This window comes from Aotus nancymaae, unplaced genomic scaffold (genome assembly GCF_030222135.1).
Source record: "Aotus nancymaae isolate 86718 unplaced genomic scaffold, 86718_ANA_hifiasm-v0.15.2.pri h1tg000010l, whole genome shotgun sequence".
In the NCBI taxonomy this organism is placed as follows: Eukaryota; Metazoa; Chordata; class Mammalia; order Primates; family Aotidae; genus Aotus; species Aotus nancymaae.
This window is the reverse complement of record NW_026988421.1, coordinates 27,177,018-27,198,525: the sequence shown is the minus strand read 5'-3', so window position 1 is coordinate 27,198,525 and position 21,508 is coordinate 27,177,018. Positions and strand designations below refer to the sequence as shown.

The 21,508-nt window shown below is 51.1% G+C and overlaps 2 protein-coding genes across 6 annotated transcripts in view; one reads left to right on the top strand and one right to left on the bottom strand.

Moving 5' to 3' along the window:
* PDCD11 (programmed cell death 11) overlaps window positions 1–14,407 on the top strand; it is a 54,352-nt gene extending 39,945 nt beyond the window's left edge. For 2 of the 4 annotated variants that reach the window (XM_021672998.2, XM_064373912.1), the window contains 14 exons: window positions 1,405–1,494; window positions 1,704–1,806; window positions 2,229–2,406; window positions 6,357–6,413; window positions 7,027–7,149; window positions 8,787–8,909; window positions 9,325–9,610; window positions 9,734–9,850; window positions 10,560–10,709; window positions 10,946–11,196; window positions 11,913–12,081; window positions 12,589–12,742; window positions 13,188–13,353; window positions 14,069–14,407. In XM_021672998.2, coding sequence (XP_021528673.1) covers window positions 1,405–1,494; window positions 1,704–1,806; window positions 2,229–2,406; window positions 6,357–6,413; window positions 7,027–7,149; window positions 8,787–8,909; window positions 9,325–9,610; window positions 9,734–9,850; window positions 10,560–10,709; window positions 10,946–11,196; window positions 11,913–12,081; window positions 12,589–12,742; window positions 13,188–13,353; window positions 14,069–14,237 — 2,136 coding nt within the window. In that variant the 3' untranslated portion in view covers window positions 14,238–14,407. The remainder of the gene's footprint in view (window positions 1–1,404; window positions 1,495–1,703; window positions 1,807–2,228; window positions 2,407–6,356; window positions 6,414–7,026; window positions 7,150–8,786; window positions 8,910–9,324; window positions 9,611–9,733; window positions 9,851–10,559; window positions 10,710–10,945; window positions 11,197–11,912; window positions 12,082–12,588; window positions 12,743–13,187; window positions 13,354–14,068) is intronic. The other 2 variants (XM_021673000.2, XM_021672999.2) reach the window with 2 other exon arrangements.
* A 1,058-nt stretch (window positions 14,408–15,465) lies between these two features.
* Window positions 15,466–21,265, bottom strand: CALHM2 (calcium homeostasis modulator family member 2). Of its 2 annotated transcripts, none has more exons than XM_021673002.2 (4): window positions 21,030–21,265; window positions 19,971–20,088; window positions 18,291–19,036; window positions 15,466–16,246 (listed from the first exon to the last, which is right to left on the bottom strand). In XM_021673002.2, exons 3-4 carry the CDS (start codon window positions 18,843–18,845, stop codon window positions 15,830–15,832), a joined length of 972 nt encoding a protein of 323 aa, XP_021528677.1. In that variant the 5' UTR covers window positions 18,846–19,036; window positions 19,971–20,088; window positions 21,030–21,265; the 3' UTR covers window positions 15,466–15,829. The 2 variants fall into 2 exon arrangements, with proteins under 2 accessions (XP_021528677.1, XP_021528676.1); XM_021673001.2 differs by having other exon boundaries at window positions 18,291–19,004.
* Between the last annotated feature and the right edge of the window lie 243 nt (window positions 21,266–21,508).

Here is a 21,508-nt window from a genome sequence, read left to right as displayed (position 1 = left end):
CAGTTCAAGCAGTTCTCTACTTCAGCCTCCCAAGTAGCTGGGATCACAGGCACAAGCCACCATGCCCAGATAATTTTTGTATTTTTTAGTAGAGACGGAGTTTCACCATGTTGGCCAGTCTGGTCTTGAACTCCTGGCCTCGTGATCCGCCCACCTCGGCCTCCCAAAGTGCTGGGACTACAGGCGTGAGCCACCGCGCCCAGCAACAGCTCATAATTTTTTAATATGTTGGTGGATTAGTTGTAGAAATGGAAAGCAACACATAGGGCAAGATTTAGAATATAAATATATATAATTTTGATTTTAGATTCATGCTTTTCATAAGGTTCAGGTGTACTATAAAACAACATGAAGTTGGGTGCCAGATGATGTGTTCTAAACCCAGCTAGAACAGGAGTTCAAAAAGGGAAGAAAGCAGTGCAGCCTGTACCGGTTGAAACATACAGGAGAGGCTGCTGGATCGGGTTTGACCTTGAAGAATAACACCTCTCTATTGTTGCCAGATTCCTCTTTGATGAGCATCTCTGACCATGATCGTCACTGATGCTTGATCCCTACAGTTACCTATTGTCTGTAGACACACATTCATAAGCCCCAGATGCCTTAGTGTGGCAGATAAGGCTCTTCATCATCTGACCCACAGTCATTCTGAAAACCTCTGTTTTTTTCCCTTCCTGTCTTTATTCATGCTGGTTTCTACATCTGGAATACCCTCTATTCATTCCTATTGCCTTCTGCCCTTCAAGGTTCAGCATATGTAACCTTCCGTCATCACTATTATGATGGAAGGTAACATGCTATTACCTGTAGCATGTTGTACTTCCTACATGTTGCTTGCTGCTGTAGTTATTTGCCCACTGATTTGACTTACTGCTTGTAGGCTGTAATCTCCTTGAAGGCAGGCCATGGCTTTTGTTTATCACTATGATGCTATGTTCATAGCAGCTGCTTGATAAATGATTTGTTAAATTGACTTGAAATTGGAGTATTATTTAGGGCAAGACATTGCATAAACAGTGAAGGATCCAAATCCGAATTGGTTTGGAAACAAAAAATTGGCCTCTCGAGATGGTTAACAATCACTGGGCACAGCTGAGCTTGGAGGTCTGTGGGATTGGTTCTCTGGCTTGAGGACATCTCTGAAATCTCTTTTGCCTCCTGGTCAGCTTAGACCCTAGGAGAGATCTGCATTCTGCTAGGCTGACAAAGGCTCTGAGCTGGAATCTGAGGGAAGCCAGCGAGAAGTGGAGGTTGGGCAGGAGCAGTGGGATGGAAGGGTGGATTCCTGTCCCTTGGAAAAGTGTTGTACCAGGGCCCTTTCCACCTTGTGGTTTTAGGAAAGTTTTAATGGCAGGAAACCTTGTATTATATTTGCCCTACTCTTGTTTCCTTTTTTCCCCTCAGTACAATGTGGTGAAGAAATGGCTTGAGGTGGAGATTGCCCCAGACATCCGGGGGAGAATTCCCTTATTGCTCACTTCTCTGAGCTTCAAGGTCAGTGTGCTTGAGATTCCTGCAGAGGGGACCCAAGCTCCCTAAGCTTGGTTCAGTGTCTGGTGTGTGGGTTCACAGTGGGCTTAAGGAACCCTATGCTTATTTAAGGATTGGTTTGAGAGATACTTGCTATGGAGACTTAAATGCTTTGGTTTTGGATGAATGACAGAGTTTCTTCAAGCATCACAGGAGTTTTCTTATCCTTCCAGGTGCTGAAGCATCCAGATAAGAAGTTCCGGATTGGCCAGGCCCTGAGGGCCACCGTTGTTGGCCCAGATTCCTCCAAGGCCTTCTTACGTCTCTCCCTCATAGGTGTGGGAATGAAACTCCGTGGTCGGGGAAGGGAAGCAGGCAGGAAGGGATGGGCTGGGTTTTCAGTTATTGCTCAAGTTGGAGGACCCCTTCAGTATTGGAATCCTCAGAAAGCCTGTTGTGGGACCTTCTTGGAACAGTTTTTCTCTTGGGCTTTGCTCTGGCCCAGTTACTTCACTACTTTTTGAATTACCTTTACCTACATAGGTGTTTTTTCAAGTCTCTCGGAAAGGACTGTCTACCTGGCCCTGGGTTCTTGGCTACATGGCAGGGTGATCTCAGTCTAGATGGTTCTGGATCACTCAGCCCAGATACCCCAAGTCTGGGCAGCCTCCACCTTCCCCAGCCTGTGTGTGGTCAGCATTCTCACTCCTCCCTTGGCTCATTTCCTCTTCTCTGAATCAAGTTGGTTTTTCCACCAGGTTCGCACAAGCTTGAGGAAGGGGAAGTGGCCATGGGCCGAGTGGTGAAGGTGACTCCCAATGAGGGGCTGACTATCTCTTTCCCCTTTGGGAAGATAGGAACAGTCAGTCTATTTCACATAAGTGACTCCTACTCCGAGACGCCCCTGGAAGACTTTATCCCCCAGAAGGTTGTCAGGTAAGTGAAGTGTTTTTCCTCTTTTCACCTTTCTGTGGAATTGGTGGATTTTTAAAAATTTGATGTAGTAATACATGACTTTTTATCAGAAAAATCAAGTCTATCAAATAGAAAATGAAAATTTGTCACCCGTTTCTCTACTACTTTTTGCCGTTATGTACTTTGACTTCTATCTTTCTACACTTAATACATTTAGTTTTTCTTTATATAAATAATAGAATATCATTTTATATACTTTTGTTCATAGCAGTTTATCATGGATTTTTTTTTCCTTTTCCATGCTAATTATCAAAATCTATTTTGTCCTTTTACCTTATTTTAAAATGTTTATTTTTATTTTATTTATTTTTTATTTTTAATATTTATTTCTTTTTTTTTAAAATTTTTTAATTTTTATTATTTTTATTTTTTTGAGACAGAGTCTCTCTCTGTCTCCAGGCTGGAGTGCAGTGTTGCAACCTCTGCCACCTGGGTTCAAGCGATTTTCTTGCCTTAGGCCTCCCAAGTAGCTAGGATTACAGGTTTGCACCACCACACCCAGCTAATTTTTGTATTTTTAGTAGAGATGGGGTTTCACCTTGTTGGCCAGGATGGTCTCGATCTCTTGACCTCATGATCTGGCCATGTCAGCCTCCGAAAGTGATGGCATTATAGGCATGAGCCACCGCGCCTGGCCGACAATACTTTTTTTGATAGACAGTAATATTGAAGTATCTTTGCGCGTGCACGCGCACACACACACACACACCCCACATTTTTTTTTTTAATTGAGACAGTCTTACTCTGTCACCCACGCTGGAGTGCAGTGGCGCAATCTCAGCTCACTGCAATCTCCGTCTCCCAGGTTCAAGTGATTCTCCTGTCTCAGGCTCCTGAGTAGCTGGGACTACAGGTGTGTGCCATCGCATCTAGCTAATTTTTGTATTTTTAGTGGAGACAGGGTTTCACTATGTTGGCCAGGCTGATCTTAAACTCTTTACCTCAAGTGATCCACCTGCCTCGGCCTCCCAAAGTGCTGGGATTATAGGCGTGTGCCACTGTGCCTGGCCCTTGCACATATATTTGAATATTAATACAGGTATGTTTGGTAAATAAATTCCTAGAAGTGAAATTGATGAGTTACATATCCTCCAAAAGGACTGTGCTAATTTATGTCCCCATTAACAGTAAATATGACTGTCCATTTCTCACACCACTATTGGCACTGGATATTTTAAATTTTTATCTTAGCCATTGGTTCAGCAAAAATTGGTCTCTTGTTGTTTTTTTTCTTTTTTGAGATGGAGTCTCACTCTGTCGCCCAGGCTGGAGTGCAGTGGCACAATCTTGGCTCACTGCAACCTCTGCCTCCTGGGTTTAAGAGATTCTCGTGCCTCAGCTACCCAAGTAGCTGGGATTACCGGTATTGTGCCACCATGCCTGGCTAATTTTTCTGTTATTTTTAGTATAGAGATGGGGTTTCGCCACGTTGGCCAGGCTGGTCTCAAACTCCTGGGCTCAAGTGATCTGCCTGCCTCAGCCTCTCAAAGTGCTGGGATTACAGACTTGAGCCATGGCACCCAGCCAGTTAGAGTTTTAAGACTATTTTATCACTGGGGAACCTGAAGGTCAAAACAAGACAAAATAATAATAATAATAATAAGACTATTTTAATAGCCTGAATAAACTAAACTTGAGTGGACAGATTTCAGCTGGAGCCAGTAGTCAACTGACAGTAGAGTAGATGCCTGTTGGAGGCAGAGACTAGAAAACAGTAATTGCCCTATCCTGTCTCAGCTGTCCCAGCCACCAGCACCTACCTGCCTACATTCTCAACCACTTACAACCACCGCACAGCATAAACAGGCCCAGGGGCTGGGAAAAGGCAAAGAATGAGTCCTAGAGAAAACCAGGATCATCTCTGGTTTCTCTTGAGGCTTAGATCATGAGGTTATGGTTTTAAATGTGTTTTATTGTGGTCAAACCTATGATAAATTTCTTGCCTAAAGGTAGATGGTCCCTTGAGGTCCTGTCCAGCTCTGATGGTCATAATGGCAAGTTATCAAAGGTAGACATCTGTTGTGGGAAAATTTTGGACTGTATTGTTACTGAGTTCCTATCTACCTCTAGGAATCTGTATATTATGGTTTTGGACTACTAATTGTCATTTTAGATGAAATGTTTAGAAATGCAACCGGGTGGCTGGGCGCAGTGGCTCACACCTATAATCCCAGCAATTTGGGAGGCTGAGATGGGTGGATCTCCTGAGGTTGGGAGTTTAAGACCAGACTGGTCAACGGGGTGAAACCCTGTCTCTACTAAAAATACAAAAATTAGCCGGGCGTGGTGGCTTGTGCCTATAATCCCAGCTACTCAGGAGGCTGAGGCAGGAGAATCGCTTGAACCTGGGAGGCAGAGGTTGCAGTGAGCCAAGATCACACCACTGCACTCCAGCCTGGGCAATGAGCAAAACTCCTTCTCAAAAAACAAAACAAAAACAAACAAAATAATGTGGCTGGGCACGGTGGTTCACACCTGTAATCTCAGTACTTTGGGAGGCCAATGCGAGGGCGGATCACCTGAGATCGGGAGTTTGAGGACAGCCTGACCAACATGGAGAAACCCCGTCTCTACTAAAAATACAAAATTAGCCAGGCGTGGTGGCGCATGCCTGTAATCCCAGCTACTCAGGAGGCTGAGGCAGGAGAATCGCTTGAACCTGGGAGGCGGAGGTTGCGGTAAGCTGATACCGCACCATTGCACTCTAGCCTGGACAACAAGAGCAAAACCCTGTCTCAAAAAAGAAAAGAAAAAAAGCAAGAAATGCAACCTGTTGTCCTCCTTGAAGCCTCGCTGACCCGCCTCCCCTGAACTGCTCTTGTGTGTCTACGGTATTAGTACCTAGCTGATCCCTTGGGCATGATCTCCTGGGGTTGGTCTGTCTCTCTGCTGAGATCAGATGTTCTCAGGACCTAACACAGAGCTGGTTCTTCTCTTAAGGACATACCGTATGGGTCTGTGAGACTTTCTTTTCTTCTTTCATCCCTCCCTCTCTCCCTTCCTCCCTTCCCTTCCCTTCCTTCCCTTGCTTCCTTCCCTTTCTTTCTTCCTTTCTTTTCTTTTTCAGGGTCTTAGTTGCCCAGGCAAGAGGGCAGGGGTGTGTAATCACAGCTCACTGCAACCTCAAATTCTTGGGCTCAAACAATCCTCTGTCCTCAGCCTCCTGAGTAGCTGGGACTACAGGTGTGTGACACGACACCTGGCTTTTAAAATTTTTATTTATTTATTTTTTAACACGGAGTCTTGCTTTGTTGCCTAGGCTGGAGTGCAATGGCGTGATCTTGGCTCACTGCAACCTCTGCCACCTGGGTTCAAGCGATTCTTCTGCCTTAGCCTCCTGAACAGCTGGGATTACAGGAGCAAGCCACCATGCCTGGCTAATTTTTGTATTTTTGTTAGAGATCGGGTTTCAGCATCTTGGCCAGGCTGGTCTTGAACTCCTGACCTCGTGATCCACCCGTCTCAGCCTCCCAAATTGCTGGGATTACAGGTGTGAGCCACTGCTCCTAGCCCACACCTGGCTCTTTAAAAAGAAATTTTTGTAGAGACAGGGTCTCACTTTGCTGCCCAGACTGGTCTTGAGCTCCTGGCTTCAAGCAGTCCTCCTGCCTCAGCCTCCCAAAGTGTTGGGATTACAGGTGTGAGCCACTACACCTAGCCTCAACACCTTTGTTAGGTAGGAAAAGTAAGTAGCGTTATTTCTATTTAATAACCAGTAAACTGAGGCCCACAGAGGTGACATGACTTGTCCAGAGTCCCTCAGCAGGTTTTCAACAGAATGAAGAAACATAACCAGTCTCCTGTCTCCTCACTCTTGCCTGGTGATCTGCCTGGAGGAGAGGAAGCTGAGACCCTCTGCTCCTCACAGACACTGAAAATTGAGCGTTTTCTTCTCTTTTGCCTTCATTCAGATGTTACATCCTGTCCACTGAAGACAGTGTACTGACTTTGTCGCTGCGATCATCCAGGTGGGTTTCTGTGTTGTTGGGACAAGAAAGGAGGAAGACCTACTCAGGACCAAGGGGAGGCCACATGTATCTGACACAGAATTCTGGGCTTCCCACCTTCTCTCCTCATCACTTTTTATCCTGAACCTTTTTGACCCAGAAAAGCTGAAGCTGTTCAGATTGCTGCAAGAATCCTGTCTGCTCAGGCTCTTGTTTCCCAGGGAAAGGGTCAGATATCCAAATGTGGGTGTCCAAGGTTGCAGATGGTAGTCCTGGTGAGGGGAGATGCTTTAGCCTCCAGGGTTCCATTGTGGGGGAGTGCGTGGCTTGAATGGGATTGGCTTGAGGTCAGCTTGCTCTGTGGTTAGACTTCGATGTCCATGAGGCCAAGGCTTTCGGTTTGACCTCTCTGGCCTGCTCCACCTGTCATCGTTTCTACATAGCTGGCTCACAGACCCCTGCCTCTGGCCTGACAAGATGTTAGGAGAGGGTAGAGTTGGGCTCTAAAGGTTATATCTTACCAACAGGTCCAGAGGCATATTCTTACTTACGAAGTATGATGATTGCAGGTATATTGGGGGTGGCATGGGACAGAGGAGGTTAAAGGTGTGTATATAACCTTTTATTCCTTTAGAACAAACCCGGAGACAAAAAGCAAAGTAGAAGATCCAGAAATTAACTCCATCCAGGACATTAAGGAAGGGCAGCTTCTGAGAGGCTACGTGAGGTCCATCCAGCCGCATGGTGTGTTCTTTGGGTGAGTGAGGTGGGTTTGGACCTGGACCCAAGTGCCTTCCCTTAGCCTGTCTTGGTCTGGGGTCCACTGCGTTCATCAGTCAACTTCTTTGATGGCAATATGAAGGGAGGAGAGTTTATAAGTCCCTACTAGTTTTTAAAATCCCAAGTTTTCTAATACTTTTAAAACAAGTCGTGTTTGGGCAAAAAATATGGCATTTCTCATTTCTATTCTAAATAAATCTGGGGCCAGGCACAGTGGCTTATGCCTGTAATCCTAGCACTTTGAGAGGCTGAGACGAGAATCACTTGGCCAGGAGTTCAAGACCAGACTGGGCAACAAAGCAAGACCCCTATCTCTCCAAAAAAATGTAAAAATTAGCCAGGTATGGTAGCATGAGCCTATAGTCCCAGCTACTTGGAAGGCTGAAGCGGGAGGATTTCTTGAGCTCAGATATAGGCTGGGTGCGGTGGCTCATAGCTGTAATCCCAGCACTTTGAGAGGCCAAGGCAGGTGGATCACAAGGTCAGGAGTTCGAGACGAGCCTAATCAACATGGTGAAACCCCATCTCTACTAAAAATATAAAAATTAGCTGGGCATGGTGGTGCGTGCCTGTAATCCCAGCTACTGGGGAGGCTGAGGCAGGAGAATGGCTTGAACCCAGGGGGCAGAGGTTGCAGTGAGCCAAGATTGTGCCACTGCACTCCAGCCTGGGTGACAGAGCAAGACTGACTCAAAAAAAATAATAAAATACATGCATACATACATACATACATGCATACATACATAAATGTGGACATTCTGATTTAGTGTTTGATGATGATTTGTAAGTGTTCATTCTGTGAAATCACCTAATGTTCACAAGCACCTGATACTGCATCCTTCCCTGCTGTGCTGTTTCTGTACTTTCTCCTCTTCTCCTAGCAGTTTGTGATTTATATATTGTGATACCATGATGTGGGGTAAAAAATACACTCAATCATCTCTTCATTATGCTTGATGATTTTTTTCTAGTTTACAAAGCCCACTTCATCCTGCTGAATGCCAGGAACTTATGTCTGTCACAAATCCTTGTCACGACTTGAGTCCCTGTGAGAGTGGAGTCCCTGTGAGAGTGAAATCCCTGGGCCTGGTTGGAATTCTGTTGTTGTGTAGCAGGAACAGCTGCGGGAAACAGATTTCCCAAACACCGAATAAAGGAGGAAAGAGTTTATTATTCGGCCGGGAGCCTGGGCATAATTTGTCCAAAGCCCAGCTTATCTAACAAAGGAAGGTTCTGCCTTTATATAGATTTATACTTTAGAAATCACATATGAAAGGGTTCTGGTTTAACAGTTTTAGGACTCACATGTGAAAAGGTCTCTGTTCACAGTTTTAGGAATCACATATGAAAGGGTTCCGGTTTACAGTTTTGGGACTCACATGTGAAAAGGTCTCTGGTTTGATCTTGTTTTAAGTAAAAATAGTGTCTTCCAGAGAGTTTGCCCAAAACCAAGCGTGTTATTTTTAGGAAGGAGATTCAGGAGGCGCCAGCTGGCCTGCTCTCTCTTCTATTGAGATGCACAGTGGATGAGAGAGGGGGAGGGAATCCCAGATGACTGGGTCTCTTTCCTCAGTTGCATTTGTGACCACAGGGTTCTTGGCTCTCTGCTTTCAGCCTTGGCCCCTCTGTTGTGGGTTTGGCCCGGTACCCACATGTCTCCCAGCACAGCCCATCCAAGAAAGCCCTTTATAACAAACACCTACCTGAAGGGAAGCTGCTTACAGCCAGGGTCCTACGGTAGGTGCCTTCCCATTCTCTCTCTGTGATATGAATCAAACCCCTTTCTCCGGAAGCCTGGGAGGAGATTTCAGGGTGGACTGTAAACATGATGGCTTATGTAGCAGTGTTAAATGAATAAAAGGCCTTTGTTTGGAGTCTTCTCCCCCAGTGCCTGTGAAAACAGGTGGTGACTCATCTCTGCACAGCCCCTGTTGTTGGGGATGGAGGAGGGGTCATCACATCTGCCCCCTGTATTTTTCTACTAAGCGAGATACATTGTGCAAATCATTCTTGAGAATATTGAATGGACTCCCAAGGCAGGTGGGGCAGGGCCCGGAATCATGGGCTGATCAGGAGGGAGAAGGCCTGGGCCACCTGCAGTTCCCTCTGCATTTTATGATATCTTCACCTTCCCTGTCTCGCTCTGTCATAGCCTGAACCACCAGAAGAACCTTGTAGAGCTGTCGTTCCTTCCTGGAGACACTGGGAAGCCGGATGTGCTTTCCGCTTCTCTGGAAGTGCCACTTTCACAGCAAGAGGAGAGGAAAACAGAGGCTGAGGAGAAAGATCAAAAAGGGGAAAAGAAAAATCAGAAAAGGAACAAGAACCAGAAGCGGCTGGAGGAGGTGGAGCTGCCCAGCAAGGAGAAGCAGCAGCCCCAGAAGCCACAGGCGCAGAAGCGGGGCAGGCAGGAGCACCAGGAGCCTGGGAGTGAGCAGGTGACCTGCTTGTCCTCCTCCTGGAGGGACAGCAGTGAGGGTGTGAGGACTGGGCACCCAGTGGGGCAGAGGGAAGGTGTCGCCTGGGGATGCTTCTAGGCATTCTCCCACCTGGCTTCTCAGGAAAGAGTGAGCAAGAAGCCAAAGAAAGCCGGCCCATCAGAGGAGGACGACAGCCTTCTGGACGTGTACTATCGGGAGGGAGAAGAGGAGGGGGAAGAGACAAATATGCTGTCCAAGGTGAGGGTGATGTTACAGGGAGGGGAAAGGCTTTGGGCGAGGGAAGAACTGGGCCATCCTCCGCCTCATCCTCTTTTACCTCATTTCCTGTAAAATATGAAAGCGGGGGCTGTCAGTTGCCTCTGTTGACCATCAGCTCCTTGAGGACAGGGACGCTTATTTTTTTTGAGACAGAGTCTCACTCTGTCACCTAGGCTGGAGTATAGTGACGCAATCTCGGCTCACTGCAACCTCTACTTCCTGGGTTCAAACAATTCTCATGTCCTCAGCCTCCTGATTAGCTGGTACTGCAGGCATGCACCACCATGCTTGGCTAATTGTATTTTTAGTAGAGACGGGGTTTCACCATGTTGGCCAGGCTCGTCTCGAACTCCTGACTTCAAGTGATCAGCCTGCCTCGGCTTCTTAAAGTGCTGGAGTTACAGGTGTAAGCCACCATGCCTGGCCTCTAATTGTCATTTTATATACCGGTATGCATATGTTTGTGTACGTGTTAAAATTTTGTTACCTAAATAAATGTATTTAGAAAGAAAACTTTTATGTCACTACTATAAAGTGTCCCCACTGAGCTAGGGCCTGGCATGGCCTGGTTGGAGAGGAGAGGAAGGGTCTCTGGTAGGAGTCCGTGCTCCTCTAGGTGGGCTGGGGCGGGGGATACAGGGAGCAGCCTGAGCCAGGTGCTTTCCTCAGCGCCACTGTGGTCCTCCAGGAGAAGCAAACCAAGCCAGCAGAAGTGCCCCGGCTGCAGCTGTCTTCAGCCTTCACTTGGAACGTGGGACTAGACTCTCTGACCCCGGCCTTGCCACCTCTAGCAGAGAGCTCAGATAGCGAAGAGGATGAGAAGCCACACCAAGCCACGGTACTCTATTTTCCAGGGCGTGTCCTTTTTGCAGGGACCCCTTGGTGTCAGTCTCCTGGGCTCTGTTCCTAGCCTGGGTGTCTTCCTGGGTAGGTCGGGAAGGGGGCAGCAGCCAGTCCCAGGCCAGGGGGTGTATATATAGAGCCCTGGGCTGCCCAGCCAGCCTGTGGCTTCCACCACAGACCACCTCTAGGCCTTGAGGACCCTATGACTTACTGTGTTTCTGCCTTCCATAGCAGAAAAAGAAAAGCAAGAAAGAAAGGGAGTTGGAGAAGCAGAAGGCAGAGAAGGAGCTGTCCCGCATTGAGGAGGCGCTGATGGATCCTGGGCGGCAGCCGGAGTCCGCAGATGATTTTGACCGACTGGTGCTCAGCTCCCCCAACAGCTCCATCCTGTGGCTGCAGTACATGGCTTTCCACCTGCAGGCCACGGAGATCGAGAAGGCCCGTGCTGTGGCCGAGAGGGCCCTTAAGACCATCTCCTTCAGGTCTCAGCTTTGCCCCAGGGAGCGCTGTGTCTCTGCACGTTCTGGGCTGGGAGGTTTTTCAACCTGTGGGGCATTTCTTCCTAGGAGGGCCAGCAGCAGTTTGGGTGGCTGTCACCAGGGGCCCATGGGTTCCTAGGCTTTCTGCCATAGATGTGGCCATCCGTGAAATAGATCCGCTCATTTATATTTTATAGTCGTCTTCTCCGAAACTGCTAAGGGTAACCTTTACAAGAGTCCCTGCACTTACATAAGGGAACCAGTTTGGAGCAGAAGTACAGTAAGAAAAAGAACTCACTACATACCTGGGTGAAAACCCTGTATGTGGCCATTTTCCAAACAGAGAGAGTGAGTTTTCTAAGGCCTAATGAAGAGGGAAGACAGTCCTTTGCTTTATCCTTTTAGTTTGAAGGGAGAATCAGACCCAAGACTCTGCTTCTAGCCCAAATCTCAGGCCCATTTGGGATCTGGCAGGCTTCCTTTCCAGGAATGGAGGTAGAATCCAGGGGAGACTGAGACCAAGCCATCAGAGTAGGGGCAGGGGTTCCTGATGCTGTGGGAGCTGTGGTGGGGACACAGCCTCTTAGGGTCTGCATTTGGGATCTGAGGACATGGGTAGAGCCTGGGAGGAGGACGTGGCTCCTGGGTCTGCCTGGCTGGGGTGGGAAGCTCACTGGGCTGAGCTGATGGAGCTCCTGTGCTGACTGCTCTCCCTCCAGAGAGGAGCAGGAGAAGCTGAACGTGTGGGTGGCTCTGCTGAACCTGGAGAACATGTATGGCTCTCAGGAGTCCCTGACCAAGGTCTTCGAGCGGGCTGTGCAGTACAATGAGCCTCTCAAAGTCTTCCTTCACCTGGCTGACATCTACGCCAAGTCAGAGAAATTCCAGGTAGGAGGGCCACAGACCAGCTCCTGGGAGTCCCAGCAGTTCTCAGGGAAGAGCCCCTGGGATTCTGGGTCCAGTCCTGCACTGGGCTTGCTACCCCACATCTGGGCCCCAACTTCCTCATCTTCAAGTAAGAGAAGTCATTTCCCTCACCTCTTCTTCAGGACCGTGGGGTCAAGGTGAGGGAAGCAGTGACTTTGGAAGTGAAGGGGCAGTGGAGCCCTGGTGTGTCTGTGCTGGGCTGCTGGCTGGGCGTCACAGACAGAGGGGACATCCCAGCCCGGCATCCACTTCAGCGGCATCTCTCCTGCTCCCCCTGTCATTCTCATGTTCTCCTAGTAGGACTGCCCTCTCTGTGAGCCTCCCTCCCCGCTCCTCTCGGGTCTCTAGCATTAGGCCCTGAGAGTGATTTGGTGTCTGGGAGCCCAAGTCTAACTTCTTGTGAGTGTTGCTGCTCGTCTGTCTGGTCCCATCTGTAGTACCACGCTCTCCTCCTGTCTTTTCCAACAGGAAGCCGGTGAACTCTACAACCGGATGCTGAAGCGTTTCCGGCAGGAGAAAGCTGTGTGGATCAAATACGGCGCCTTCCTTCTGCGGAGGAGCCAGGCGGGGGCCAGTCATCGTGTGCTGCAGCGAGCCCTTGAGTGCCTGCCTAGCAAGGAGCGTGAGTGCTCATTCCCAGCTCCCAAGCCCATGAGCGCTCCAGGATCGGGGAGTAGGGATTGGCCATGGCATTGCTTCTAAGTCAGGAGAGCCTTATGAGGGCTTTCCTCTCGCTGCCTGTCGATTCTGTGCCCGAGCGTAACAGTACATTACATTTCAAATGCCAAGCTCCAGGAGACGGAAGAACAAAACGCAGTTAGCACTAGTTCTGTTGCCCCTGGAGTCCCCCACCTCTTCTGTGCCCAGAGAGTGGTGTGTCTGCAGTGCCCGTCTGTGTATTTGGCCCCAAACCTACCCCACCTTCCTTTTGGGGCTTTGTCCCTCTTGTCACAACCTGTCTTGTGACCTGAGAGCAGCGAGTCAGGCCCATGCTGTCCCTGTGGAACACTGTTGTGGTGAGGGGGTCTGTCTGCTTGTTGGGTCTCTGAGCTGTCCTCTCCCTGCAGATGTGGATGTCATTGCCAAGTTTGCCCAGCTTGAGTTTCAGCTGGGGGACCCAGAGCGGGCCAAAGCCATTTTTGAGAACACGCTGACCACCTACCCAAAGCGCACAGATGTCTGGTCAGTCTACATTGACATGACCATCAAGCATGGCAGCCAGAAGGATGTTCGGTGAGTGGGGCTGCCGGCCAAGGCCGAGTTCCTCAGGGGAGGGCGTGGTAGGCATTGGCCCCACAGCAGAGCTCAGCATCCCAGTCCTCTTACTCAATCTAGAAAGCCAGCTCAATGTGATGCCCCAGGCCCAGTGACATTCACTTGTTCAGCTTCTCTTTCTGCTTCAAAGGCCAGCATCTGGTCTGTCTGAAACCATTGGTAGGAGGTAGCCTGGTCCCTGGCATGGGAATCAAGAGACCTGTCTTGGCTCTCACTGTAGACAACTTTCACAGGCAATCTCTTGCCTTTGTCCCCCAGCATCCCCACAAGACAGGGAGGGTTTAGAGATGAGTAGACTGAGGTCCACAAAGAACAGGTGCCTCATTCAAGCCCTTCAGCGAGCTGAGCTTTTCTCAGAGAAAAGTTCTCTATGTGTATTTCTTACTGTGTGATCCCCATCCCAGTAGCTTTGTCCTGATCACTGTAAGGCTTTAGGCAGAAGTCCCTTACCATCTCTGGGTGTCTGTTTGCTCATCTGGAAGATGAGGTGGTAGTGCCTCTCCCCAGGGCATCATGGGAGTTCATCATGGATTAATAAGGATAATGGTAGAAGTGGGAGTCCTGGATGGGAGGGGGTCCTGGTTCCAAGGCTGAGAACAAGTGGGTTAGTGCTAGCCAGGAAGCATGTGGCGTGGTACTGAGAGGAAAATGCCACCCTGCTGCTCCTCAACAGGGACATCTTTGAGCGGGTCATTCATCTGAGCTTGGCCCCCAAGAAAATGAAGTTCTTCTTCAAGCGCTACCTGGACTACGAGAAGCAGCATGGCACCGAGAAGGATGTGCAAGCAGTCAAGGCCAAGGCCCTGGAGTATGTGGAGGCCAAGAGCTCAGTGGAGGACTAGTGGCAGGCTGGCTCCACAGGTCACTGTTAGCAATGGGCCAGCCGGCCCTGCCTCGGGTGCCTGGGCACTGGGAAAACTGTTGGGTCCGGACTCTGTTTAAATGCTGCCTTTTCTGCAGCATCCTTAGGGGAATCCTGTCAGGATAAAAAGGAATTTGAGATTGTTTTTAACTCCTCTTTGCTCATTTTATTTTCAGTACCAATTTATGTCATCTTTTTCCTTATCTGAGGCTTCTTGGGGGTTGCGGACAGCAGGCCCCTGGACTCCTAGAAAAGCTGAAGGTCCCTGTTCCAGGGGAGTTCCTTGGGGAGCAAGAGTGGAGGGGGTACTCCTGAGGGTCTTGTGGTCAGGATCCCTCTTTGTGCCTAGCGGACTGTCAGTCCAGCCAGAGGGGGGTCAGTAGGCTCCCAGCAGTGGGCCCTTCCCTCTGATCTTGGAGTCTCTGGGTGTTCCTTCAGCCTCAGCCTAGCTGGTACCTTCTGCCCTTTACTGAAGGCTGTGAGTCTGGGACAGGAGGACAAATTCAGAGCCCAGAGGGGAAAATGGAGAAACCTGGGCTGCTGAGGAAAGCCACAGGGGTTGGCTTAAACTGATGATGTCTTATCCCAGGCCCACCGTGGCCAAATTACCTAGCCTTTCCATATCTGGTATATTCCACATCTTGGAGACCAGCACAGACTCAGCTAGTTGCTGAAGCCAGTTCTTTTTTGGCTTGGTCCTGAGGGAATTAGAAGTTTTCTCTGGCAGAGTTTTAAGTGTCCTGAGAGCTTTTCCGTGAGAAATAACTGAGTCATATGCCAGGAAGCAGGACAGGGCCAAGGGAGAGCATCCAGAGGTTTTAGAGGCGGTGGGGGTGGCGGGCAGGGATGGCAGGATGGAGAAGCTGGGGCTGGCCTGCTGCTTAAACATGAGAACTAGGTTACAAGAGCTAGTTCTGGGCCTGCCTACTGAGCACAGAATCTTCAGAATCGTGAAATTTCAAACTGCGTTTCCTTCTGAGAAAGGCCAGGCTTTGTTCCCCATACCAAATCAGATCTTAGAACCCAACTGCAAAGAGATCAGGGGCTTCCCCTGTGTTAAACACCTGGCACTCCCTGCACCGTCGCCATCCCTGTGGTCCATTTCAGTCCTGTCCCCTTCCCTAACACAGGGCGTGGGGTTTGGGCCTGGCCCCATAACCACCAGCCTCCTGTGGCATGGCCCATTCAATCACACAGACACCAGGCTAGTCCTTTTAGTAAGAAAAGCTTTATCAAAAATTTAAATATATAAAATAAGGCCAGAGGCATGCACTGGAAGCTGCTTCCCAGGGCCATATGCTGCACTGGGTGTCCCTATGCAGCTAGACACATTAACTACACACGGTACCATCAAGGAGCCTGCTGGTGAGCTTCACTGTCACCAGTCCTGCTGGCTGGGGCTTCCATTGTCTGCTGGGTCTCTCTGCACCCCCAGATTGCCTTGTGGTCCTTTCCTCCAGCCAAGAAGATATGGTTTTTTAAAAATCCTCTTCTGATACGGATGTGAGCAAGCAGTGGGGTTCAGTTTGGGACCAAGTCGTGCCATTTGGAAAGGGGGTGGGAAGCAGCTCCTTAGGAGGCAAGCAGGGCCATCTCCACGTTGTCTGGGGCCGCACCATTGCCTGCCAGACCCTGGGCCCACTTGTGCAGCCGGCTGTAGAGTGGGAGGCCCTGGTTCTCACGGTACAAGTAGACGCCGGTGATGGCATTCCACTGTGGCCGCGGCTGTGTGCCTTCCACTGGGAAGTTGGCCACCAGCTCCTCGTCATCCTTGTTGAGCGCCACAAAGCCAAAGAAGCGGCGCACGTTGTTGGCAGCGAGCACCCGAGAGTGCACCTCGGCCGTGCGCTGGAACAGCTGGTCCTCATTGGTGCGGTACTGTGCCCAGTAGGCCTCTTGGCGGTAGCTGAGTGGTGAGCAGTAATGCTTGAGGCACTTGGTCAGGAACACCAGGATGGCCACCACGCCAATGAGCAGCCACCCAAAGAGCTGGCCAGAGAACGGGCAGGGTTCAGGAGGGGCGAGGAACTGCCTGGCCCTACCTCTCAGAGCGAGTGGAGAAGGAGCAACTTCCATTGGTGTAAGGGAAGCAGGCCCCTCTGGCTGTGACTCCATTGCTTCCTTACCCCCTTTAACTCACGCTCTCCTTGCTCTTAGCCTGTATTTTCTGTTGCCACCCCTTCAACCTTAAGGTCACCTCCTTCCCCTGCCATCATCTCACCCCATCAAACACCAAGCAGGGTGTGGTGGCTCATGCCTGTAATCTCAGCACTTTGAGAGGTCAAGGTGGGCGGATCACCTGAGGTCAGTAGTTCGAGACCAGCCTGGCCAACATGATGAAACCCCATCTCTACTAAAAATAGAAAAAAATTAACCAGGTGTGGTGGTGCATGCATGTAGTCCCAGCTACTTGGGAGGCTGAGGCAGGAGAATCGCTTGAACCCTGGAGGTGGAGGTTGCAGTGAGCCAAGATTGTGCCACTGTACTCCAGTCTGGGTGACAGAGTGAGACTCCGTCAAAAAAAAAAAAACCCCAGCTCAACCTGCCAGGCTAAGCTTAGATACCACCTCTGGGAAGCCTTCAAAGGCCCCTCTGGGAGCATTTGTGCCTTCCCTGAATCCCCCATGGCCTGGTTCCTCTCATCATCACCATCTGCCATGTTTGGAGGTCATGCATGTGCTTGTCTGAAATGCTTGCCTGGAGGGCAAGGAAAAGCAAGGTCATCTTTGTTTTACCATTTGGTACAGAGATCTGGGGCATTTGATCAGCATCCAGTAAGTATCATTTTTTTTGTCTATCATCTTCCAGCTCTGGTGCTGTATCCACCCTTTTCTCTGTTTATGTTTCTTTTCTCTTCCTTGAGACGGAGTCTTGGTCTGTCACCCAGGCTGAAGTACAGTGGCGTGATCTCAGCTCACTGCAACCTCCACCTCCGGGGTTCAAGTGATTCTCCTGCCTCAGCTTCCCAAGTAGCTGGGATTACAGGTGCCCGCTACCACGCCTGGCTAATTTTTGTATTTTTAGTAAAGACAGGGTTCCACCATATTGGCCAGACTGGTCTCAAATTCCTGACCTCCAGTGATCCACCCACCTTAGCCTCCCAAAGTGCTAGGATTACAGGCATGAGCCACCATGCTCAGCCTCTGTTTACATTTCTTATTTACTCAGAGAAAAAACCTTTTAGAAAACCTGTGTTCCTCTGAGATCACGAGCCCAGCCTGGCCAACAGGGTGAAACCCCGTCTCTACTAAAAATAGAAAAATTAGCTGGGCATGGTGGCACACACCTGTAATGCCAGTTACTCAGGAGGCTGAGGCAGGAGAATCACTTCAACTGGAGGTGGAGGTTGCAGTGAGCGGAGATCGCATGACTGCACTCCAGCCTGGGTGACGAGAGAGACTCCATCTCAAAAAAAAACCTGTGCTCCTTCCTGTCTCTCCCTCACCCACTGCTTCTCTAAGTTAATGCTTTCTGCTGAGATTTTCTGCTACTGCCCAGTTCTCTTCCCTTGCCTTCTCTCCCTTGACCAACCTCCTCTCCTTCAGAGCCCAGCTTAGGCTCAGGACAGCAACTGCATCTTCCTGACTCAACACCCCATCCTGACCCAAGGGACTTCCCTTAAGTCAACACTTGAGGCTGACTCAGTATTTGGGCTGGGCCCTTCCTAAGATAGGAATGTGTTCATCCCGGAGCCAGCCACACTCCACTGTCAAGGCCCCATCACAGATGTTTCTGGCGTGGCTTGTGGGGGCCCACACTCAGTCTGGCTGGGGTAAGTGGCCTATCTGTGATTGGAATTGAGGACTAGTGTGAGCCAGAAGAATGTTCCTTTAATATTTAAAACTAATGTGGTCATATACAAGTGAGATTTACTGTAAAAAAAAAAAATTGCTAAGACTCTCTCTTATGTGTCTGGAATTGGCCCTTGCCCTACCGTGCACCAGTTAACCAGCTCTGATACCTAACGCCAGTGCTTTCCCACAGACCTCAGCCACCACTAGGGAAGAGGAGCTTCCCTTGCACAGCTCCTTACCTGGGACTCATACCTGAGCCTGCGGATGACCTCCTCCCGGAAGTCTGTCAGGTTGGGAGGGTTTTCCTTGCAGGGAAACCTGGCCAGGATTTCAGTGGTGTGGGCTGATGGGAAGTGCTCTTCCCTGGCCGTGAGTGAGGAGGGGTCCACGAACTCGCTGAGAGCACAGACATAAGCCTCGCCACGCAGCAGGGAGATGACAGACCAGGTGACGGGGGCCACAGCCGCTCGGCCCAGGATGGAGCTTAGAAGGAGGAAGGTGGGGGCGGCTGAACAGTTCTTGGTCCTCCGGTGCTGGCACTCGGCCACGAGGTTCCAGGTGTGGTTGTTGAGGATGATGCCGATGATGAAGAGCACCAGGGCGGGCACACCGATGGCCGCCAGCCCATACAGGTAGTTCCGGGCCGGTGAGCAGGGGCAGTGGAAGGCCACCACAGAGAAGAGTTCCTGGCTGCCCACTGTGCCCAGTGCCACCAGCCCGTTGAAAATCATCACATCCTTGCTTTTGAAGAAGAGTGACAGGAAGCGGAAGTTCTCTGCGATCAGGGCTGCCATGGTGACGGTCGTGGAGGGTGGATTGCAGGAGAGGAGGTGGGAGGAGATGGGATTGATGGTTGCTGGTGGGACTAGGAAGGGGCGTGAGCTGGGGAGCGCTGGACAGCAGGGCGTGGTTGTGCTATTTCATCCCCAACTGTGTGGTTGGCCTGGTGTTTCCTGTGGAGCAGATGACCCATAAGTGTTTCCATCTGAAAACCGGGAGTTGAGGAAGATGCTAGTGTGGCCAGGCTGAGGAGAAAGGAAGGAGTGCGGGGGCCTGGGGAAGTGACAGTTGCCACTGTTGATGGAGTTCTTCCAGGGCGCCAGGCGCTTTGCACTCCTCACTTCCCATCCTCACAGTCCCACACTGAGCTGTGTGCCCACCGTGCACTAGGGAAAGTGAAGGCTTCCTGAGGGTGAGGGACTTGCCAGGGTCACAGATGAGAGGCAGACTGAGATTCAGGCTTGGGTGACCTGCCTCAAATGCTCAGGATCTTTTTGCCACCACGAGCTTCTCCTGGGGTAGGGCTTGGGGATGGCCTGTGCTGCTAGGGAATGTGGGGTGCTGACCAGCTTCCCCCCTGGGATTCCAGGTGGCACACATTAGCTGAGGGGTCTGGGACTCCTTGAATCCAGGGCATGTCCTCAGGGCCTCAGCCTTGAGGGTGTAAAAGCTAGAGTAGGTGTCCTGGTGGCTAAGGGTCTCAGACTGGATCCTGTGGTGTGGGCTGGGGCGAGCACAGCAAGATGCCAGAACCTCTGGAGTTTGCAAGGACCTCAGGGTCTCATCACACTTCATGACTTTTCTCTGGGCCTCAGTTTCCTCCTCAGTGAAAAGAGGATAAATCATCCTGACTCTTGCTCTCTCCTAGGGATGTTGGAGGGAAAGAAAAGAATCAAAGATGCCTGATTGTGCTCTGTGTGAAACCCTCCATCTCTCCCACGCTGTCTTGTCTTCAGGGTGGGGACAATTCTCTTGCCTGCAAGGATTAGGGAACTGAGACCTGAAGAGGATGAAGTGCCTTGCTGAGGCCAAGCAAATACAGGGGTGCCCCAGCAGGACTTCTAACCTACGGAGACCTGGGAAGTGGACAAGGGTGAGTCTGCGCTGAGTGAACCCTTTTTTTTCTGTATGCTACTGACCTTGCGGAGTTCATCCACGAGTGTCCCGGAGCACCTCCTCTTCTGCAGCTGTGACCCCTCTCCTATCCAGCAGCCTCTCAGCAGCCCTGCTCCATCTCGACTGCCAGCAACCGGAAGCCTGGGTGAGAGCAAAAGCTGAGCAGTGCCACCAGCCCTTCCGGAGATTGAGATCGCTCTGCCTTGGTCTGGGCTGCAGCGGACCCTGGCAACCTGCCAGGAAGCGGCCATGGCCTCAGGCAACAGCAAAGTTTATCCCAACTCCCTTTCCAGCCTCCACCCACACAAGCCTGAGACAGGCCAGGGTGTGGCCCCATGTCCTCCCCATCTGGAGGGTGAAAAACAAAACTCCCTATGCCAGAGGAAGCAGTGGAGGGATGGGGTGAGTGGCAGACACCGAGAGACCTGTCCCTGTTCCCCTCCATGCTTCAGCTCTAGATCACCTCTTCCGTCCCTGCCAAGGAAGGTTGCCAGATGGGCTCAGGCAGAGCCATGTGGCCATGCGGACTCCAAGAAAAGAATCTGGGGGAGGAGGACCAGGAAGAACAGGAAGAGGAGAGGAGGAATCTGATTCTTCCCCTACTTCACAGCCAGGGGTTTCCAGTCTAACTTCCTGGGAAAGCCAGTTTGCATCACTGCTGGGGATGAATGGGTTAAAGTCAGTCCCCTCTCCCCCATCTTCTTCCCTTCTAGGCGTCTAGGCTCCTATTAGCTCCCTGTGCTCCTGGGTTCATAAACTGGCTCAAAGTAGGGTACCAGATACTTGCACAGGGTGGGTGGTGAGCAGAGGATGGGTCAGGCCCTCTTCTGAGACCACTGACCCCAGGCCAGGGACGGGTCACATCCAGACCCCCAGTGGGACCTCCTTCACCATCAGTCACGACTGGAGACCGGCGGCTGGGGGAGAGGCGGGACTGCTCCCTCTCCCACGGGGTGGGGGGAACCTCAGCTCGAGGCAGCGTGGAACCTCGAGGTCAGCGTGGAACCTCGAGGTCAGCGTGGGACCGGGCCTACCATGCTCCCCTGACACCTGGCGCACCCCAGGGAGGGCCCCTTCCTTACCTGGGGCCAGCTGTGGGCACTTGTGGCTGTGGCCTCCTGAGGCCGGACTCTCCAGGTGGCCTCCAGGAGGGCGTGCAGGGCAGCTGTCCTACTGTGCGCCGCCGCCAGGCCCTCCGCCACTCCCTCCCGCTTTTCTTCTGCAGGGGTCCTGGGGCTGGTGGCGGCTTCAGACTAGTCTAACTTCAGAAAAGAGAAACGAGAACGGCGGGATGGAGTCTGCGCGCCAGTGAGTGGAAAAACAGCCTCCCGGCGCCACCAGGCAGAGGAGGGCGGGCCCCGAGGGCGAGGGCGGCGCGAGAGGAGGGGAGCCGAGAGGAGGTTGAGTTGCCTGTTCGGCAGCTGCTGCATGTCCCACCGCACCGCCCCTTGCCGCCCCTGGGCCCTGCTGGCCCCGCCCTCAGCCCGGACCCGGACCCTGCCGAGCTCCACAACCTGAGGAGACTCGGGGGACCAGCCGGCCAGGAGGGCCACTTGGGGGT